Raw genomic sequence first — 22,163 nt, 5'->3', positions numbered from 1 at the left:
TAGGTTAATTCTTAATTATTTGTTAGGTTCTTCTTAATTGTATCTTCTGATTCATTCTATGAAGGGCTAAAAAGGGATAGGAAGTTTGGTGTGTAATGTCTAAAATATTAGATCCTGATGGCTAATTCTAAGCATTTAGTTTCAGAATTAAGTAGCATTACAGTTGAGTCAGAGCTGTATTTTCTTTCCCTTTGAGGATGGGTATCCAACTTCTAAAAGAAAATTGAGAGGGACATCAGAATCCCCACTAAGAAGTCTTTGAAGTAACTCTTTTAAAAATGTCCCTTAAGTTGTTCTGCTGGCTTTGGCTATGTTTATTGTAGTTAATTGCAGCATCTGAGAGCATGGCTGTGCACTAAATTCAGTTGCCTGTACTATTAAAGTCTCCTGTACTATTAGACTCTCATCTTATGTGCCTTTGGCCCTGCTAACCCGTGCTCTCCCAGGAATTGCTGGGCAGCACTGGGCACATAGACTGTTAGGGACTGTTTTCGATAGGCAAGCAAAGATTAACATAAATATCATCCATCCTGTGCTAGCTGTCAACTGCCTCTGCAAGCCGACATTGTGTAATTTACTAATGGAGAGTTTCAGGCTTGAAACTTTGTATTTCATTGAGACTGTGTTGGAAAATCATAAGAAGTAAAAGGCACTAAATCTGGAGCTGAGGTTATTGGACGCCGCCTTCAATGTGAGTACTGAAGTTTAGTGGAAATGAAGGGTTGCTGTCAGTATAAAGCATTATTCTGACCACATAACAAAGAGGGAGCTTTGGCTATTGCTCTGTGTGTAGAAAATGGGGTGTTCCAACAACAAAACTGCCAAAAAACTTCCATCTAGAGCCCTCAAACACCATCAGTTCTATTGTATTATACCAAAGGAAGTTACGTGTTTCTCTTGTCTGTAATACCACTAGCAGATTAAAATGAGTTGGGTCAAAACTATAAGTTTTTTAACATTGTTTTTCTGGTATGCTTGTATTTTGTTATTCAGTTGGCATAGAATCATTGAAGTTGGGAAAAGCCTCTAAGATTCTAAAGTCCAACTGTCAACCCAACACCACTATCCAACTAAAGTGTCCTGAAGATGTTATGTCCACATTTTTTTAATACCTCCAGGGATGGTGATTCTACCACTTCCTGGGCAGCCTGTTCCAATGCCTGTCCACTCTTTCAGTAAATAAATTTTTCCTAATATCCAATCTAAACCTCCCCTGACACAACTTGAGGACATTTCCTCTTGTCCTATCACCAGTTACATGCAAGAAAAGACCAATCCCCCCACCTCATTACAACCTCCTTTCAGGTAGTTGCAGAGAGCAATAACGTTTCCCCTCAGCCTTCTCCTCTCTAGACTGAACAACCCCAATTTCCTCAGCCACTCTTCATAAGGCTTGTGCTCCAGACCCTTTACCAGCTCAGTGGGTCTTCTCTGAAATTGCTCCAGCACCTTAGTGTCCTTCAGTATTTGAGGTGGGGGCTTACTGGTACTTAGTACAGGGGACAGTTCACTTCCCTAGTCCTGCTGGCTGCACTCTTCCTGATACAAGCCAGGATGCTGTTGGCCTTCTTGGCCACCTGGCCATACTGCTGGCTCATATTCAGCTGCTTGTCAACCAAGGATTTCTAAGATTCTGTGCTTTGAAAGTGGACTACATTCAGCTGTAAATTCTCCAAAGCACTGGGGCATATTCAGGTAGGTGTGCAGTATCAGTGGTTAATTTAATAAAGCTAAGCTCTTGGCACAAGAGCTGTCTTGCACTTCATTTCTAGCAGATGTTCTGTTCTTAGTATAGTCATTTCTTTGTGCTGGTATAAGATTTGAATCATTGACTATGTAGAGTGTACTGCACATGTATATTCTTCTGAGGGTAAAGAGATTTACCTGTATGGCAGCTGGAATGCTTTATTTGTATTCGTTCTCCTCTGGATTTCTTTTGTCCTAAAGGATATAGGGAGAAATCAGCTTATGTTGGCAACAAGTTCAACAGTCATCTGCAATACTGAGCGCTGTGGGCAGGATCAAGATTGCATTAATGAACCACATATGCAGTGTATTCAAAGAAACCCCAAACCTAAAACTCAAAACAATATAAAACCTTCTTGTTCACGTGTGTCCGAGGTAATGCATATATAGACAGTGCATCTGAGAACTGCTGCATGAAAAACTGTATTAATAAAATTCTTTCAGAAAATCTAGTCTTTCAATATCTTTTTCAAATTTAGTTTGTCTTTGTGATAAACAGTTCTTGGCATATTTCCCCACTTAAGCAGGGCAGTTGGACAAGTTGACCTCCAGAGGTCCGTTCCAACCGTAACCATTTTGTGAGTCTGTAATTTATCAAGTACATTCATGCAGCAACTCATGAAAGTTAATGTTAGCAACAAGTGCAGGAAAAATGTCTCTGTGAGCTTATTTTGAGTTTCACTTCAGTTATTCCAATAATACAGTATCAAAGAAAGTATGATGTCACGTACATTATCTTTCTTATCATAGAATTCACAGATCCTCACAAATAATAATTTCATCCTTTCCTAAAGACAGCCACCATTCCAGTAGAGCTTGTCAACACTTCATGGCAATTTTGGATTGGAAGTTAAGGACTAGCCATCTGTGTAATGTAGGTAGAAGGAAGACAGCTATTTAGAATTGTAACTAGGTAGTCTGTTTATTAGCTGTTGAGACTAGAATCTGTTCTTACTCACTCTGTATCTGTATCCATGAATGGTATTTTAAAAATAAAACCAAACCACTAACTTAAACTCTCATGTCAGAAATAATGCTTTCCTAAAGCATAACTACAAAAACTTAAATGTACTTGCTTTTTTGAAAACTAGACTGAAAAAACAAGTAATCTTGAGTTTCTACATGTTTCTGGAAAATAGTTTATTTCCTGGTGGTTTTCTCCTTTTTTTTCATGAAAATGTGGAGAGTTGTTTCTCACTGTGTTGTTACAGTGTCTCGCCTTTTCACTGAAGTTGGAGGTGGAATTATTGCAGGCTTTTTAATATACTGTTATTACTAGGTGGAGTATTTTAATTCCCAACTGAAATATAGTAACTGATTCAGCCTTTTGTCTACTTCACTTTGTATAAATGCAGTTTGAAGCGATGCAATTAAAACAAGGGACACTTACTCCTTTTTTAAGTTTAGGGATCAGTTTTGTGGTTCTGAGGCAGTTCCAGGAATTCTGAGCATTGTTATGCCTGTGGAGCTAAAGCAAGGTTTTCTTGAAGGTCATCAAAAACAAATAAAACACTATGAAAATAGGGTTTTTTAAAAAAAATTATTAAGAACAAACCCTGACATGCTCATGGGTAGCTCTTAAGGGGTTGCAGACTTTGTGAGTGCTTACATAGTTTATGAAGAGTATTCTCTGAATATTGCAGGATAGGGAAAAGAATTGCTGCAGAGTTACCCAGTTGCAGCATGAAAACTAGTAGTTTTGTGTGTAGATTAAAACAATCAAAGACATTTTCAAGTGTGCTGAGCTACTGTTCTGTGTTTTCCAAGTATTGTTAAGGAAGCACAGTAACTAAAAATGCCAGCTGATTATTTTGATTACATTAAATATCACATGCTCTGATTTTTCAAACAGCTGTGTTAAAGGAAAATAATGTTATGAAGCTGTGATTCTTCTAAGGTTGTGATGCATCCCACACACCTGCTCCCATGTGCAGCAGTAGAAATGATAGCTACTTCTTGGATTCATTCCATCTCAATAGATTTCTTTTTATTTTAAATGTTTTTCCCCTAGAAAGGACAGTGTATATTCACTGTTACTTATTATGCTACCTGAACAGAAGCCTCAAAAGAGAGCAATTGCTAACTTGCCTTAAATGAAGTCTTCAACACCTGCTTTGGTTACTGAGCCATCTCAAAAAACATTATTAGTAAAGGTCACCACTCCTCATGGTTACTTCTTGTAAAAATGTAGTCAACCCTCACTCCTTTTTATAGCCGCACAAGTTCAGTTTCACTCTTGGGAGAAGGGACGGGAATATTTTTCCTCCTTTTCCATTAAAAAAGGTTGTCTTACATGTTAGCAGACAGACGAGCTCATGGATGTTTAGACAAATGTGTTCTATAGACGAACTAACCTCTAGCTTTCCTCGGGGCTATCCAACAGTTTTAGTTTGCTGGATAGTGTGGGGGTGATGTGGGATACCACCCTGCTCCCTTTTCTGTGCAGAATTGGATATTAAAGCAAATATCTTGACTCTGTGTGTGGATTGACTTCTTGTACACTGGGTAACAGACCGTGCTTTCAGGACAACAGGGATAAACAGGGGGCTATCCAGTCTTTACTAGAATTGCTCTTCAGATTTGTTGAAAACTATCAGATAAAGCTAGTGCTATGAAAAGCAACTGAGTAGGAGTGGAAAGAGCATCTGCTGTTTCTGAACATACCTGAACCTAATTATAGCTTTTGATTCTTCCAGAGTGTGTTCCTCTTTTTTCTCCTATGTGTAACATATGATAGTTAAACACTTGCCCAGAAGAATGGAATATATAACCATGAACATTTCTCTAGTGGAGCAAAACCACTTACCATTTGGACTGCTGCTTAGTAGCACTTAGTATTCTATGATACTTCTTTGCAAATAATAAATGTAACTTACCATGACTTAAACTTGGGAATGTAAATTAATATTAATTTCTAAATATAATGTAGAAACAGATTGTATTCTTGGTAAAAGTTGCTTTTCAACTGAGGTAAATCCTGAAATGAGACTGAAAATGACTGAAAAACTCCCTCCTGCCTCTCTTTGACAGTCAGGTACATCTAAGAATTGGAGTATTACCTTCAAGTTTGCAGCTGATGCAACAGGGTGCAGGACGTTGCATATTATCAAATATTCCAATTGAAAATACACAGCTTTGTTGCTGTGGGTCAGCTTCATGTTAGATACAGGACAAAAATGGTCTTTGTGATTTCAGTCCTTAGGATACTGGTTTAAAATATTGACATATATTAACAATATATTCCAATATTGTTAGGAAAACCAAGGAAGGCCATGACACTGCAGGGATCAAATGTAGCCCCCTACAGGGGCAAGTTTTTAGTTAGGACAAAATAACAGAGCATCAGAAGGAGAGGTAATGGGTTTTACTCAATGTTCTTGTTCAACAACTTGTTCATTAAACTACTCCTAGGGTTTGTTTTGTTTTGTTTGGTGTTCGTCCTACTCAGTCTAACTTTGTTCTGTCTACTTCAATTAAAATCAGAAGCTGCCTAAATACTTGAGGTTTGGGGGCTGTATGGGTGAAAAAGAAGTTGAATAATCTTTGAAATTGAGCAAATAACAAAATCAACAAGAAAATAAAAAGCCCTAGTGAAAAAACGAAAAATAAACACTGAATTTCATGGCAGAGTTCATATGCCAGTTTCCCATAGCTGTCTGTGCAATTTTAACACTACATCTTGCTTGCATAGGTAATACTCTGATAGTTCATGTAAGGGCAGAAATTGCATGCCTCTTAAAGGCATATAATTCATATACTGGCTCTTGCTCAGTGGGTGAATTAGGGCTGGAGACTAGGTGTGAGGGTTTTTTCTTTCTTTTACAAGAATTCTGAACAGAGGACTAGTGGAATGAAGCAGAGGGACAGGACAACAAAAAAACCCAAACAAAACAAACGGAGAAAACCCATAAAAACCCCCACAAACACATACATGGAATTAAAATGAATAAACAGTTCTCTATCATCAAAAACTAATATCTAGTATGGATTTTTCTGAAAGGTGACCGACTGTGATCTAGTTGGGTGGAGCTTTAGCTGAAACTTCCCTATTCCATAGTTAAGAATGTTTCATTGTTCTGTGTGTGTGCCTGCATGTATCTGATGCATTGCAGCCTCAATGAGAGGGCATTTAGGTGACTGGAGATAAACTAATAAATCCGTATTTCCTTCAAGTAGTAGGATAAAATAACCTTCAGTTCTATTCTCTTGCAAAGTGATTTGTAAAACTTAAGTTGTCTTAAATGTGGGAATCTGTTCTTTCTGCTGACTGTAAATAAAACGATGGAATATAGTCATATGGATATGCAAGATGAGGGAAGTTGTTACCCTGTTTGCTCTTGGTCCTTACAGTTATATATTTTGGGAGGGACATGACCCAACAAACTTTGTTGAAAAGAACATAAAGAAATAAAATATTAGAACAATAAGAAATAGAATGGACATTTGTGCATTGGTATAAAATCAGAGTTACCTAAGAGGGATTAAAAAATTTAAAAATATAGCTAACAATGTTAAATGCTTGTCCTTTTTTGAACCCTACTTCCTGAGTTACATTCTTGTTGCCTTTAGATTTTTCATAGAAGACCTCTACTTATACAAAAGAAAATACCAAGTGTATGGATGGTGTGTGCTATTACATTCTTAATGTGAACAACTTAAGATTTTGTATATTTCTATATCCTACTATAATAGTGGCTGAAAGTATAGAAAACTGAGACTTCTTCCAACCTATTACAAATATTGTAATAAAATTTTTCAGACACAGGCTTCATGTCCTATTGATCGCAGACCGTTTCAAGCAGTCCACAGACTTGATGCACTAGAAGAGCGGATAAAAGTAAGTTCCAGGCTTATTTTCTTAAATAACTTCAGTTGTAGGAACACTCTAGGTATGCTGCAGCCTTTTGTTCATACATCTGTGTTAAATAAGCTTTCCTAAAGAAATAAGCATTGTTTTAATGTTTATATTACATATATGAAGCTAGGGATTATTCTAATTTTTTTCAAGGCACGTGCTCACAGTAATAATGATCACAAAGCTGTTGTTCCTACTTTATAGTATCTTTGAGCATTCTTGATATATTAAAGAATAGCAGTAATTGGTCTCAGTGTTTTTTAACCAGGTTTTGTAAACAAGTGCTGTATCAATTAGCATGGAGTCTTACCTTTTTTTTTAGCCGAGATGCATCTTCTGTGTTCACAGCCTCCAATTCACAGACAAAAACACACGAAGGCAAGAGGAATCAATTAATACTAAACCTTGTTCAATCTAAATGCTGAATGTTTTCAGCTTTTGACTCTTCTGAATAATACTGCTGTGGAGAGTAGTTAATCCAGTAGGAAAATAAAACTTGATTCTGATTATTTTGAAAGTGTAACTAGAAAGATGCTGATAAGTCTGTGTACAATTTTGAAATTCTCTGGTGAAATTATGGTTACAAGTAATTCCTAAGCTGTTTAGTTTGCATTTTGCTATGTTTAGAAAACAAGCTCCCACTGTCCTTTTCTTGTGCTTCTGGACACCCAGGTAGTCAACTGCAAAGGAACCAGAGAGGCAGCTGCAGATACTTCCTTCTAGAAAGTCATGGTAGCATTTTTTATCTTACGTATTTCTAAAGAATCAAGGAAGCAGCTGAAACAAGACAAAACAAAGTTTTCATTTGGAGGAGTGTAAAGGCTGTATCAAAATATAGTTTGAAGGGTTCTTTGTTTTTAGAACTGCTGTGTAAAAAGATGGGCAGAGAACAAGGATCCTGCTCTGAAAAAGAGCCACTGGAGCAGTAGGGGTAGATGGAACGTGTACCAAGAAATGCTGACATGGCGGTCAATATTAGCAGAGGCACTTTTAGGATACTGGTAGTTTTCCCTTTGTGATACTCATAATTAGAATGCTAATAGCTTAAAGAGTTGCATACAAAGCCAGGATTCTAGAATGAGGAAATACAAAATAACTAATGCAAACAATTGCTGTATAGCCATTGAAGTAACTTCACATTAAGTAATCAAAAATACATTGCTTTCTGACAATTTTAAAAATGTGGGGAAAAAAATGTTATGTAATCTCTGTATTTTACTCCAGTTGAAAATCAGGTAATTTTTTTTTATGTGAGGAAGCATTGGAAATTGAGCGGTAGTTCAGTAGTTTCCCAAGCTGAACCTTGTGCATTCAGATCAACCAACTCATTTTTAAAAACTTACAGCTTCATGACTTGAAATTATTTGAAATGTTTTTGAGCCCTTCTGTTTGAGGTTATTTTCTCTGTGGACCTTAAGAGTCTTTGAATGTATTTAAAGCCCATGTGTAGTGAGATTCTAGATCGGACTGACTTTGTTATTCAATACAGATTCAGGTTAAAAAACAAAGGAGGAGGAAGGAAGAGGAGGAAAACTGTGCCTGCAATAAGGGAAAATATAGCTATGCAAAGATGAGAAGATTTGTGAGGTGGGTTATCCAGATAATTTCAAGCATTCTAACTGGAATATTCAAAATACACAAGATCAATTATTTTAACATGTACACCCTGGAAAATTTTTCAGAAGTTTATTTTAAAATTGACTTTTTGTCAATGGTAGTTCAGCTTTACCTTCATCACTGATGTGATAATTCCCACTGGAATTCTTACAAAATCAAGTAAGAATTAAGGATCTATGTATTTCATGCATTGAGCTCTATAAAAGTTGCATTTTTCAAGCAATTCTGACAAATTTCTTGTTAATTTGCTTAAGATTTATGGCTTGGTCATATTTTAACCGTCTGAATCTTTTTCTTTGGTTATCTAAACAGACATCCCCTTTCTTGCATGTTATCATAACCATCAGTGGTTTTCCTCTTATAGTGTGATCAAGAACTGATTTTACTCCAGTGAGTTTGAGCAGGAACTGTGGAAACACTGTGCCTGTTTCTCAAAACTTATCTTGCCATAATTTGATTTGATAGCAGTCAGAACTTGATTTATGGGCACAAAATAAAAATTTCTTAAAATAGGAGTGGATTTTGTTTTGGTGTGTACTGTTAGTTTAAATAGGCCCAGAAATTACTTCTGTAATCTTTTGTTAATCTTGCAGAAGAGCTGTGTGTCCAGAAAGAGGGCCATTAGCAGCAAAATTAAGCAAAGCTGTGAAGAAAAAATACAGTAAGTTGGTATTTGTCCTCCATTTACTAAAGTGCTTGGTTTTTTAAGGAACTCTAGAACTTTTTATTGGTGAGTCAGTTTAATTTTTTATTGCTTACATTTGCATATGAAAACTAAATACCAAGGAATAGAGGCATGGAACTTAAGAGAAGAAACTGCAGTATATGGAACTGTTCTTATTTTACTGGAAAGACTGCCTTTTCAGTTTCAGTCACAGGTGAAATGGATTTGGTTTCAGCCTGAACTCATTTGTTGCCTTAGACAATGGGTGCACAGCTAATGACTGGCTTGTATTCACAGTGAGTTTTTTTTAGTGAGAGCCTCAGACAGAAGACACACAGTTGTATTTTGGGGCTGCCATTTTGAGAGGCTTGTTTAATAGGTGTGCTTTGGTGAGTGTGTTCATAACTTAGGAAGCTAAGCGAGTATCTGAAGAGGTGAAAACTGCTTCATATATAAAAAGCTACTGTGAAGGTGCATGCCTTTTAATTTTACTGAGTTTGTATATAAACATTGTAAATGCACTTCAGCATTTTCATTTACATTATTACATTATTATTTTATTACATTAATAATTTTGACACACGAATATGCAAAAGATCAAAGTTCTGTTTCTTATTCCACACAGGTAATATTTTCTGTGAGAAACGAAATAAGAAAGCTTTGTCTGTGAAGGTAAACAAGGTTGGTTCTGATACTGAAACTTTAGCAAACTTGTTCATGAAAGCTTTTCCAAAACTTCTACTTTTTAAAGTTAACTTTTTCTAATTGTTCATTTCAGTATGATCCAAACTTTATTTTGTCTGTTTGTCTTGAATGAAGTAATTAGAGTGCTAGGTTATGAGTGTCTTTCATTGAGATTAGGAGGTTACATTATGAAGTACTGTGGCTATGCTGTTTTCATCTTCACCTAAAGAAGGTGGCGTCACCTACAAGCTCTTAGCTAAGTACCATTATACAAAGCTTTCCATTATTTTCATGAAAATACATAGTTGTAATCAACAAAGTAAATTGTCATATGAATAAGCCATGGACATTTTAGTTTGCATCAAGTTGTTTTTATAATGGGAGGTTAGTCCCAGGAATGCTTGTGTTTCCAAGTTTGCTGTTTAGAGCTGAGCTGTTTACTGCACAAAAGGCAAGACACCAGTCAATGGGTAGTGAGGCACTGTTAACTGAAACAGAAGGTGGTATTTATTGAAACACTAAGGGGGTTCCTAGTATTGTGCCTTTGTGTGAGAGCCCAGTAAACAGATGCACCAGTCAATCTTCCGTTTTGTAGTCGTGCCTGAAGGCAGAGAATCCCAGCTATTTACATTAGGCTTTCTTGTTACTTTGAAACTATTCAGTGAACTGCTCTGATGTGGCCCGAAGGTGCTAGCAGTGTGCTGCCTGATGTGGTTCTTTAAGTAGCAGAAACGGTAATTGTGAAATAGCAAAGATCAGGCTCATTTATTTACAGTTTCTGTAGGGAGCATTAAAGCTTTTGCCATGGAAAGCCAATATAAAATAAAAAATTTTATCTACTAAGAGCAGATACAAAATTAAGAGACCGAATACAGAAAATTGGATTGTTCTACCTCCAACTCTCAACCTGTAACTGCAGAGCTGCTATGGTTCCTGCTTTTTGTGAGCTGAAGTCCTGCTGACTTTTCAGTGCATCTTCATGTATTAAATGTTAATTATTTTATTTTGGATGTCTTTGATTTATAATTTTTTTTTGTAGCCCAGCAGACAGGCCTGCTGGAATGAGTGCCTCAGAACTAATTTCTTCAGCACGCTTCCGGCTGGTGGTAGCAATGAAGAATCTTTTTTTAGCTGTAGAAATGACTGGTTAGTATGTATTAGTGCTTCACATAAACTGTTGGTTTACTGTATTGTAGATGCTACAGTTCCTTCTGCTTCTGTCTGTATATACTAGCTTGAAACATTTTGAAAATTGGCTGGGTTTATATTCATTGATGAAGGGCAGTTAAAAGAGAAACACAAACATCTTAAAATGAGTATTGTTAAGGGCACACCCCAATCTGTTTTGTGTTCAGCATTAAAATAATTGTATGTGCTTTTAATATCATTGATTTAATAAGAGTTAATGAGTTTTCTTTTTAGTTCATATTTGAACTCCTGGCTGAGTTGAACCCTTGGATAGGAAAAGGTTAGTGCTGTTACTACAACAGCAGTTAGCAAGACAGTTAACAGTAAATATCCTGTTTTGTATTATAAAAAATCATTTTTGTTGTTCCTTGACTCTGAGGGAAACACTTTAAACATACAAACTACAATTTAGCAATCTTGCTAAATGAGCCTAATACTTACGAATAGGTGTAAAAAAACAAACACCACCAAAAAAAACCACTTTTTTTTTTTTTGGTTGAGAAGATGGAAGAACAGTCTAGAAGAACAGTATTTGACTGAAATGGCAAAATAAAAAAAAAATTGTCTGTAGGTTTTCAGCAGTCTATAAATGAAGACAACTTTTTTGCCGTACATGCAAGAGAGTTAATTTGTTAAGGATGCAAAGTTTCTCCATCTTTCAACTCCACAGAAGACACATTTCATCTCCTGTTTTCCATTCAGTCTGCCTCATTTATTTAGGACTTCTGTTATGTTTACTGTTTTTTCCCTCTAAATAATACCCATACATAATTTCATCATGGTCGTTCAAAGTGTTCTGATAGTTATTTTTTTAAAAAAGACATTGGTAGAAACAGTTACTGAAATATAAAATTGTCATAGTACAAAGTTAACTTTTTTGTAACTGTTGGTATGAAATCTACATTTCAGTACAGAATTCACAGAAGTCAATGCAGCCATCAGACAGAAGAGACAAGAACTGGAATTGTCCTGTTCATCTGTGCTTGCTAGAGCTGAAAGGTATGTTTTGTATTCATAGTGCAAAGAATCTTTATATAATATTTCAGGTTTGAAATATGATTAATTCAAATTGCTCTTCAGATAGAATATAATTTGATCATAAAGCTGAAGAGTCTTTGAGTGTAACCTAAGTTTTTGTGTATTTGTTGCATGTTATTTTCACATCAGCAGATCTTTTCTGTATATCTTAATGTTGTTTTCATACTCACGGCCAGCATAGCAACTCCACTGACTTGTACATTGCAATATGCCACTTCTTCACAGAAATTCAAGTTTAAATATAGTTTCTAATTGGAAGCTAGTGTTCAGTGTGCTTTTTAAATTATTTTGATCATTTGCAGTCAGACTACGTTTGCTTTTCCATTAATCTGATTCTGATTTTTGCCTCCTTCTCCCCCCATTTTGTGGGTTGGTTCTAACACTTCTTTCTGTGTTTTTCTATAAACAAATTAATCTAGAAGGAGAGTATCAAATGAAACAAAGAACATAAAATATTTTTTGTCAGAGACCAGATGCATATTAAAACATACTCTAAGGATGTTATCATGAATATAAAACAGAAGCATTAAAAGTCCCTGACTTTAAAATAACACAGTAAGAAATTGTTTCTGTCAATAATCTTAATTTCACGTCATACCTTTCTACTCTATTTGGAGTAAAACAAAGCCTAAAGACTAAAGAACAAGTAAAGGTATTTCTAATTATAATTAAATCTGCACCTAGTATTTTAGTAATTAATTAAAATGGTTTTACATGTACTTTTCCTTGTGAGAAGTTCAAATTATCACCGATTTGGATTGAAAAGTTATTGATCTATAACTAAATTCTGTTTTCATCCCAAAGATTGCCTAGCCATTCTGAATAAGTATGCATTTATCTTCTATGTTAAAAAAAAAGCCTTTGTTAAATTTTTGTGTAGACTATTTCTCATTTTTCAGCAGAGGAGGCTAGTCTTCTACTGAAGTAATAAATCAGTGTTCAGAATTTTATTTCCAGTAGTAGAGCCTTCTAGTTTGGAATAGACTGTTTGTTACAGTTTGATGTTTGGCTTTGGAAAAAACGTCAGATTTGTATTGTTTCAATGTAACATACTTTGCTGAAACTGTTTTACTTAGATTAGGCTTTAATATAAGCCTGAAATTAAGTAATAGAAGGGAAGTTTTGTTCTTTGTCAGCTTTGCTTTTCTCTCCAACTGCAGTGAGGTTGGAAGTGTCATGGTTGCCCAGTTTTGGTTTTGTGCATCATTTCCAGAACTTGCTACAAACAGCTAAAACAACTGATGTTCATGCTTTTACTTTTCCAGAATACCTTTAATGTCTCATGGAGCTCAAGCTGAGACCTTTCTTCTCACTTCCACTACACTGACAGGGACAATTCTTCCAAGTATCAGGCCCTTGGAAAACTTTGGTAAACTTTTTTTTTGTAAGTTTTATTTCTAGCTCATGTGGAGTATTCTTAAAGTATGATTCTCAGAAATCAAAGCAGAGTATATAATTAGAGTTAACAGGGAGAAAAAAAATCTCTTTTGATGCAGTTTGGTGCTATTAAAACACCAGCTGATTTATTTCTGAAATTAGAATATAGAAGGTGAACCAAAATGGTCAGAACTGTTCATCATGTGAGGATTAATTTCATTTCTAAATTCAACACTTTTTCATTTTGCAGCTGTTTTCCTATTCAAGGATGAATCTCATGTGTTATTAATTGCTTGGTGCATTTCAGTGGTCTATTTTGCAGTGTGAGGAACAATTTTCTGACAGAAGAAGAATAGTTAGGAAACACTCTAATGAGTGGACCTCCTCGAGTATGCCTACAGTGCAAAAGCTTGCAAAGGTGCTCAAATTTAGGGTCTATCAGGAATTTAGCAGAAGACCAAGACATGGAAGGAATTACCTTCCTGCAGTTGCTTTAACAGTCTCTCTCTCCACACTCAGCAATAATGTTAGTTTCTCTTCCAACAGGCTGCACAAGTTCAAATAAATTAAAACAAAGAAGTGCTGTTTTTTAAGGCTAGAGATCACACTTTCTTTGAATTGGAAATTACACTACTTTCACTTAACTAGTAGGCAAAAAGATGTGGGAGATTTGGGTCTCCTGGCTTAGAAAAATTTGGAGGCAGTAAGTGAACTGCTGGAAAGGTTTAAGTAGTAAAAGGATCATAAAAAGGATGTTTAGTTAATTTTATGCATTCTTGTTAAAAGTACTTATTTCACCTCTGCATTCCCTGGTGAAAAATTGATAGGTTGTTTCCTCAGGCTTCTCAATTTAACTCTTGCTTAACCATTTCTTCTTTAGTAGTAATGAGTATATATGCTAGCTCATATCTCTTGATTCTTCCTTCATCTTTCTGCTTAACACGGTCCGGCTTCTTTGTTAACATGCACCAGAAGCATTTAAAAAAAACAACAAACCAAAACAGCTTTTTTTCTCATAAAAAAAAATGCAAAGAATATTTAAATAAGCCCCAGATTTTGTTTTTCAACATTAGACTATTTAGAATATGTGAGTAATTGCTGTTGATCATATCAGCAACTGTTCTACAAATACTGATAACATGGTCAACTCCCAAGGCAGAAGATGGCACTAAATTCCTTCAGGTGTCTGTTTGGAGAAGCAGGAGAATTCTGAGTTAGAGTCTTGACAGCAAAGGAAAAGGAAATTTTTTCCCAATATTTTTGCTTTAAGATTTATATTTAGAATAAAATGTACTCATTTATTGTCTTGATTATATAAGCATTCTACTCCCCTTTTAAAGGTGTGATTTTGAAATGTGAAATTATCAAGCTAAGAATGCACAGCAAATAAATTTTTCAGTTAATTTAGTTTTTTAGTTCCCATGTCTTGCCACATCTGCACTGGAGTTCAGAGGTTTAAGGTAATACATTACTTAATACTGTGGACAAACTGAAACACAGTCATCAAGATTGAATCTTAAAACATCATAATATGTTGACATTAAAGTTTTATAAGTCATCTTAAAGTATGACTTAAAGACTTCCTACTGTTAAGAAACATGCAGAAAGTAGGACACAGTCTTTCAAGTTCCTAGTGAAATAGGGGATGTTGGATGTGAAGATGTCCCTTGAGGTTTAGGTCACATTCTGTTGAGTGTTTCTTTCCCGTTCAGTTATATGGCAAACTTACACAAAAAAAGGAAAGGACAAAAGCAAGGAAAAGCAAAGAAGCCTAACCTGATTGCTGTTAGAGATGCATGGCAAATATATATAAAGGAGAAGGGAGCAAGGCCTTCTCTTACAAGGAAGTATGAGAGATGAAGGAAAAAGTCAGAAGATGGAGGAAACAGGGAGGACACTGGGACTTCCTGCAGAGGTGAAGAACAGCAGAAAAATTAAGAAAATACTGAAAATACATGCATAAAAAAGCGCAAACTTATGCTTCTTACCAAATAGTGCCTGAAAGATGGTTGCTTAAGCATTTTTTATTATTTTATTTTTACACCCCTCCCTGTTCTGTTCAAGTATACATTTAATAAATATTTGAGTGCAGTAAAAGCAGGGGAAATAACGTTATACAAAAAGTCAGAATCAAGAGTTTGTGATGTGATAAAGCTGTTGCAAAATCCATAGAAATTAATCTTTCTTAGCAAGTTTCTGCTGTTTTATATGAACATGAAGCTGTAAAAAGTAATTTTAAAACCAAATTCCTGACACTTTCTAAAGTCTATGCAAGGTATGAAAAAAAATGGTCAATTCAAGAAATTTTTTTAGCTCTGAAGTATTACATTCAAGTATATTTACCTAATTATCACTAATTGTTAATTCCTGAGCTGCCCCTCATAAGCTTTTATAGCCCTCAAAAGTACAGTCTTCCATTTCCAGTGAATGTAACCCTTGGCTTCCCTACAAAGACTTTTGTCAAATTCTGGATAGTAGGAAATAAATTTTACAGTATCCACACAAGAGCTCCTGTGCTGCTGTGTGTGACTTAAAGTCATGCTCCTTGTAGCCTTAGGTTTTTTGATGTGCTCTAGGCTGCATCGAAACTTACACTCCTTATCCAGTTTGTTAGGTACTGCAGGCACCCTGAGGGCTTTGCAGCAGCAGAGTTTAAGACCTGTTTGCCATGAAATGTGCAGAGTCTGTCTTATAACTGGTGAATGAGTTTGTCCTGTCTGAAATTAGATTTTTTTGAAGAGAGTTATGCTGGCATTGCTGCTTCTGATCAGCTCGTTCCCATGTGATCATCCACTGATGGCTACTTTATAATGTCACTTTCTATAGTATTGAGTGTTTGCTGCAAATATGCCTGCACTTTAGAATGACAGGAACGTGCTAACAATGTTGTGTGGTTCATTCCTTTTCTAACAGCTTAAATGCTAACTGTCTTTGAGCAGCCATAACAATAGTGGTTTCATTGTGGATGCCATTACTGTCCAGGTAGCCGTGCTGATGCTGCTTCTAAAATGTGTGTTTAGATGTCTAACGTGTCACTTTGTTAGCTTGATTCTGTTCTTTAAAGAGTAAGTCTCTGCTGCAAAAAAAAAAATTAAAAACTGGTGTGGCAACACTTCATGCTAAATCTTAAATTGTATTATACAAGGATGTCTGTTAAACTGTTTATTTTACGTTCTTGACTGTGTTTGGATAAATAGTTATTATCAGACTTTAATGTAATCTACTTTTATTAGAATCTTTAGGCAAAGGTTATGCTGTTGCGTGTACCCAAGAAGGAGAAGAGAAAAAGCAAGCTTCTGGTTCATCTGGCACTAGAGGAACTAGAAGGAAATTGGTCAGCACTACTCCTAGAAGAAGGTCTGCACGAAACAGCAAAAACGAGACTTTGGGTCAATCTCGGAGCTCACCTCGGTCGAGCAGTTCTGCGTGTGGCGCCTCTGATAGCAATAACCCATCCCTGAGTACGTCTCCTTCACAATCAGAGAAGGCTCCTCCAAAACGGAAGTCTAGAAGAATAGTTAAACAGCAAACACCTGTGGTTAAAAAGAAACTGAGAAGCTCTACACGATCAGAAAAGTCATCCAGTGATTCAGTGGAAGATGATGATGTTGCTGAGTCTGAAGCAGTTCTGACATTAGATAAAGACCAGCAGTCAGATAATGAAAGCAGTAACACAAGCTTTTCACAGAAAAATAATGCAGAAACAGAATCTGCTAACGGATTGGAAAGCTGTACTGAACATGCAGAAATTGAGGTAACTACAGGAGAATGTAACAAAAGTGAAGATACTTCAAGCAATGCAGATGTAAATTTTTCTGCCCAAGAATCTCCAGTACCAGCTTCAGTAGGTGAATGTCAGGAATTTGAAGTAAAAGTTGTTACGGAAAAAAATGCAGATCATAAGAATCAGGACCTCTGTGAAAATACTGGTGAGCAAATGGAAACAGTAGCTAGTCCTAGAGATGAAGAATGTGACCATGCAACTTTTGAAAAAGTAGATCAGGCATTGTGTAGCCCTCAAAGTGAATTGATGGAGAACGTAGAAATTGTGACAAAAACAGATCAACCCACAGCTAGTCCAAAAAATGAATTGTTGGAATATCCAGAGTCTTTGCAAAAAGATCAGCCATTAGAGAGCCCTAGAAGCGAATTGCCTCAGCGTCCAGAAGCCATAGAAATAGATAATTCTGAGGCTGAAGAAGAAACAATAGTAGACTGTGCAAGTACAGATATTCAAAACGTAAAAACTGTTCCAGATGAAGAACCAGACACATCAGTACACAGTGTTTCTATGGACAATACATCTGAGCAATCCTCAAAAGACATTGTCATGCCAAAAAGTGAAGAGGATAGAACTTCAGAGTCACCCCAGGTAAATGCTGAACATAAACATTTTGGTGAAGATAATAATGAAATGATACCCATGGACTGTGACTCATTTTGCAGTGACCAGAATGAACCTCAGATTGAGCAGTTACCACCAGTTGAAGCCACAGAGCAAGAAGTGAACTTACGGTGTGATGGGGGAAACTGTACATCAGTTTTAGAACTTTCTGACAAAAAAGATGAAGTTATTCCTGAAGAAAAGGAATGCCAGTCAGAACTCAAAAAAGAAAAAAAGACTAGAACTAGAAGGTCTAGATTTCACTCTCCATCAACAACTTGGTCTCCTTCTAGGAGAGAGGGCAGGAAATCTCAGTCACCATCCCCTAAAAGGGAGGTGACCAGAGACAGAAGCTCCCGGTCACCCAAGAAGGAAACTGTCAGGGAGGGAAGGAGATCCTCATCTCGGTCTCCGAAGAGAGAGATGCTCAAAGATGAGAAAAAAACACCATCTCGATCTCCCAAAAGGGAAACGGTCAGGGAAAGCAGGAGATCATCTTCTCGGTCAAGAACTAAGGATTCATCTCCAAGGCAACAATCTAGGTCTCGAAGCAGTGATAGAGATAGTCAAAGAAGAGATCGTGACAGAGAAAGAAGAACTAGGAGGTGGTCTAGGTCACGGTCACGATCTAGGTCAAGATCACGATCTAGGACAAGAAGTAAAGGTTCTTCATTCTCTAGAAGTGAGCGGGACAGTCATTCACCTAGATGGAAAGAGAGAAGGTCAAGTGACAGCTGGAGGAGTCCCAGAGGAAATGATCGATACAGAAGAAGTGATCAAGAGAAACAGAATGAAAGTCTTAAAAAAGAGAAGGATAATACCGAAAAAAACAACACTGATGAGTGTTCCTCGGACAAGCGGAGGAATGATTGTCCAGACTGGGTAATGGAAAGAATAAATGCTGTTCCTGAAGTGAGGAACAGAGAGAGAGAGAAACCACATTGGGAAGATGCCAGGCATGATAATTCAGGACACTCTTGGAATAAAAACTTTGGTTCAGGTTGGATTCCGAATCGAGGGAGGGGTCAGCGTGGCCGAGGTGGGCGTGGGAGAGGTGGTTTCATGTATGGAGACCAGAGTGAAAACCACTGGCAAAACAGAAGACCTTTCTCAGGGAATGCAAATGTTTCTGGGAATGAAACGTCGAGGTTCCCAGAACATCAGCCATACAAGCGTAAGAATGAACAAGATTATTCTTTCGATACACCTGCTGACAGATCTGGGTGGACATCTGCATCCAGCTGGGCTGTGAGAAAGACTTTGCCTGCTGATGTGCAGAATTATTATTCAAGAAGAGGACGTAATTCATCAAGCCCGCAGTCTGGATGGGGCATGAGACAAGAGGAGGAGGCACCTGAACAAGGTATTTATAGTTTTAAAACACAAAACCTGAGTCACAGCTGCAGTAGCTGAGTAAAATCCTAGTCACAGACACCTGGCTCAAGTCGATTAGTTCTTCAAAAGGATTGAGGATGAATCTGTAGTCTTCGTGTCCTATAAGGGTTTTTAGGTGTGGAGATAGGGGATTTCTGTTTTGATGGCATTTTGGTTTTGCTTAAAGTTGGAAATGATTTAAAGACCGTGCAGTTGAAGAGTGCTACTTAAGTAAATCAAATTAGTTGAAGAGAAAGCATATCCTCTTCATGGTTACTTCTAGGTTTACTGCACACCTTTTTCTAAATGGTAATTTTTTTCAAGATTTACATTTGCCTGTGCAGACTCACAGAGTAGATTCTTGAGATCACAAATCATTATGTTGATGTTGATCTTCTAAATAAGCATTTTTCTCTTTATATGCTGAAAAAATCATGGGAGGGGTTATAAATGCAAAACCACTACTTTTACTGTTACTTCAGCATTAAAATTCCTCTAAAAGTCTCGATAGAAGTCTAATATTTTCCAGTATTTTGTATCTTAAGAGGTAGCCGCCCTGACAGAAATAAACTTGTTGGTAGAAAGTGAGTGACTTATGGATGAGTGATTCTGAATAGCTAAGAAGTCATCCACAGGTTATTAATGCTCTGATATAAAAGACAGATGTGAATTGCATTTAAAACTGTAAAATCCAGTTGTGAAGACAACCACACTTGAACTTCCCTTTTATCTCCTTGTTTTGTCTTTCATTTTTATCCATTTTCATCCTGCATGCCAGCAATTTTCTCTTTTCAGAGACAACTGCATCAATGGCTCCTTAGTTTTGAGGCAACATTGTCAACTTTGAGTCTGCTGCAAGCAAAAGTTATTAAACCTTTAATTTAAAATACTGTGATTTGCAGACTTTACTTCATATAGTTCAGGAACAATCACACTGCTATATTCACTTTTTGAACATGAATTCAGGTGAGACTAAGTGGTCTTGATAGGACTCTTCCAACCTTAGTTATTCTGTTATCCCATAATCTTTAAAATAGTTAATTTGGGGTGAAGGATAAGGGTTTAAGTCTCAATCCATTTGCATTAGGTGACAGGGTTCCTCAAGGAAGGGACTGGAGAGAGACTTCTTACAAGGGCATGTAGTGATGGGACAAGGCGTAATGATTTTAAACTGGAAGAGGAGAGCTAGATTTAGGTTATACATTAGGAGGAAATTCTTTAGTGTGAGGGTGGTGAGACACTGGAGGAGGTTGCCCAGGGAGGTTGTGGATGCCCCCTCCTGGATGTGTTCATGGCGAGGTTGGATGTGGCTTAGATCAACCTGGTCTAGTGGGAGGTGTCCCTGCCCATGCCGGGGGTTGACACTAGAGGATCTTTAAGGTCCCCTCTGACCCAAACCATTCTGTGATTACAACCCATCAGTTTTTTCTCAGAATTAGCTTCTTGACTTTTGGAAGGTTTGCTGCATGTATCTAGACTTTTAACTTTTCAGCTTCTGTTGAAGACAGAGTAAAAGTAATTTTTTTAAGGAAGTGCCATTTCAAGAGGTTATTTCTCCTTTTAGGTTTTGCCTGTTGAACCATTACAGGGTGTTTGAACAGCTCCTTCCAAATATAAACAACTTTGAAATTGGTTGAGGATGATTTATTATTCAGTGAAAAAAAAACAAAACCTAGCAGAGTATTTCTGTAGCAGAAATGGCTGCAGAGAGTGTTTGTGAACCAGGGAAAGGGGAGCAGTGCGCTGCCTATGTGATAATGACTGACTAACCTATGATTTAAAGACCGTGCAGTTGAAGAGTGCTACTTAAGTAAATCAAATTAGTTGAAGAGAAAGCATATCCTCTTCATGGTTACTTCTAGGTTTACTGCACACCTTTTTCTAAATGGTAATTTTTTTCAAGATTTACATTTGCCTGTGCAGACTCACAGAGTAGATTCTTGAGATCACAAATCATTATGTTGATGTTGATCTTCTAAATAAGCATTTTTCTCTTTATATGCTGAAAAAATCATGGGAGGGGTTATAAATGCAAAACCACTACTTTTACTGTTACTTCAGCATTAAAATTCCTCTAAAAGTCTCGATAGAAGTCTAATATTTTCCAGTATTTTGTATCTTAAGAGGTAGCCGCCCTGACAGAAATAAACTTGTTGGTAGAAAGTGAGTGACTTATGGATGAGTGATTCTGAATAGCTAAGAAGTCATCCACAGGTTATTAATGCTCTGATATAAAAGACAGATGTGAATTGCATTTAAAACTGTAAAATCCAGTTGTGAAGACAACCACACTTGAACTTCCCTTTTATCTCCTTGTTTTGTCTTTCATTTTTATCCATTTTCATCCTGCATGCCAGCAATTTTCTCTTTTCAGAGACAACTGCATCAATGGCTCCTTAGTTTTGAGGCAACATTGTCAACTTTGAGTCTGCTGCAAGCAAAAGTTATTAAACCTTTAATTTAAAATACTGTGATTTGCAGACTTTACTTCATATAGTTCAGGAACAATCACACTGCTATATTCACTTTTTGAACATGAATTCAGGTGAGACTAAGTGGTCTTGATAGGACTCTTCCAACCTTAGTTATTCTGTTATCCCATAATCTTTAAAATAGTTAATTTGGGGTGAAGGATAAGGGTTTAAGTCTCAATCCATTTGCATTAGGTGACAGGGTTCCTCAAGGAAGGGACTGGAGAGAGACTTCTTACAAGGGCATGTAGTGATGGGACAAGGCGTAATGATTTTAAACTGGAAGAGGAGAGCTAGATTTAGGTTATACATTAGGAGGAAATTCTTTAGTGTGAGGGTGGTGAGACACTGGAGGAGGTTGCCCAGGGAGGTTGTGGATGCCCCCTCCTGGATGTGTTCATGGCGAGGTTGGATGTGGCTTAGATCAACCTGGTCTAGTGGGAGGTGTCCCTGCCCATGCCGGGGGTTGACACTAGAGGATCTTTAAGGTCCCCTCTGACCCAAACCATTCTGTGATTACAACCCATCAGTTTTTTCTCAGAATTAGCTTCTTGACTTTTGGAAGGTTTGCTGCATGTATCTAGACTTTTAACTTTTCAGCTTCTGTTGAAGACAGAGTAAAAGTAATTTTTTTAAGGAAGTGCCATTTCAAGAGGTTATTTCTCCTTTTAGGTTTTGCCTGTTGAACCATTACAGGGTGTTTGAACAGCTCCTTCCAAATATAAACAACTTTGAAATTGGTTGAGGATGATTTATTATTCAGTG

General features: G+C 36.8%; 1 protein-coding gene across 1 annotated transcript in view; it reads left to right on the top strand.

The window, feature by feature from the left end:
- The window catches only part of SCAF11 (SR-related CTD-associated factor 11), a 30,168-nt gene that overhangs the window by 3,502 nt on the left and 4,503 nt on the right, over positions 1 to 22,163 (top strand). Inside the window, exons 3-10 of the mRNA XM_010006288.1 lie at positions 6,506 to 6,583; positions 8,091 to 8,188; positions 8,812 to 8,879; positions 9,508 to 9,554; positions 10,606 to 10,712; positions 11,664 to 11,753; positions 13,058 to 13,161; positions 16,403 to 18,916. Of these exons, the coding sequence (XP_010004590.1) occupies positions 6,506 to 6,583; positions 8,091 to 8,188; positions 8,812 to 8,879; positions 9,508 to 9,554; positions 10,606 to 10,712; positions 11,664 to 11,753; positions 13,058 to 13,161; positions 16,403 to 18,916 (3,106 nt within the window). The remainder of the gene's footprint in view (positions 1 to 6,505; positions 6,584 to 8,090; positions 8,189 to 8,811; positions 8,880 to 9,507; positions 9,555 to 10,605; positions 10,713 to 11,663; positions 11,754 to 13,057; positions 13,162 to 16,402; positions 18,917 to 22,163) is intronic.

The sequence above is a fragment of the Chaetura pelagica genome, unplaced genomic scaffold, assembly GCF_000747805.2.
Source record: "Chaetura pelagica isolate M959 unplaced genomic scaffold, ChaPel_1.0 scaffold108, whole genome shotgun sequence".
Lineage (NCBI taxonomy): Eukaryota > Metazoa > Chordata > Aves > Apodiformes > Apodidae > Chaetura > Chaetura pelagica.
Note: the sequence above shows the minus strand (reverse complement) of the source record. Positions and strands in the feature narration are given on the sequence as shown.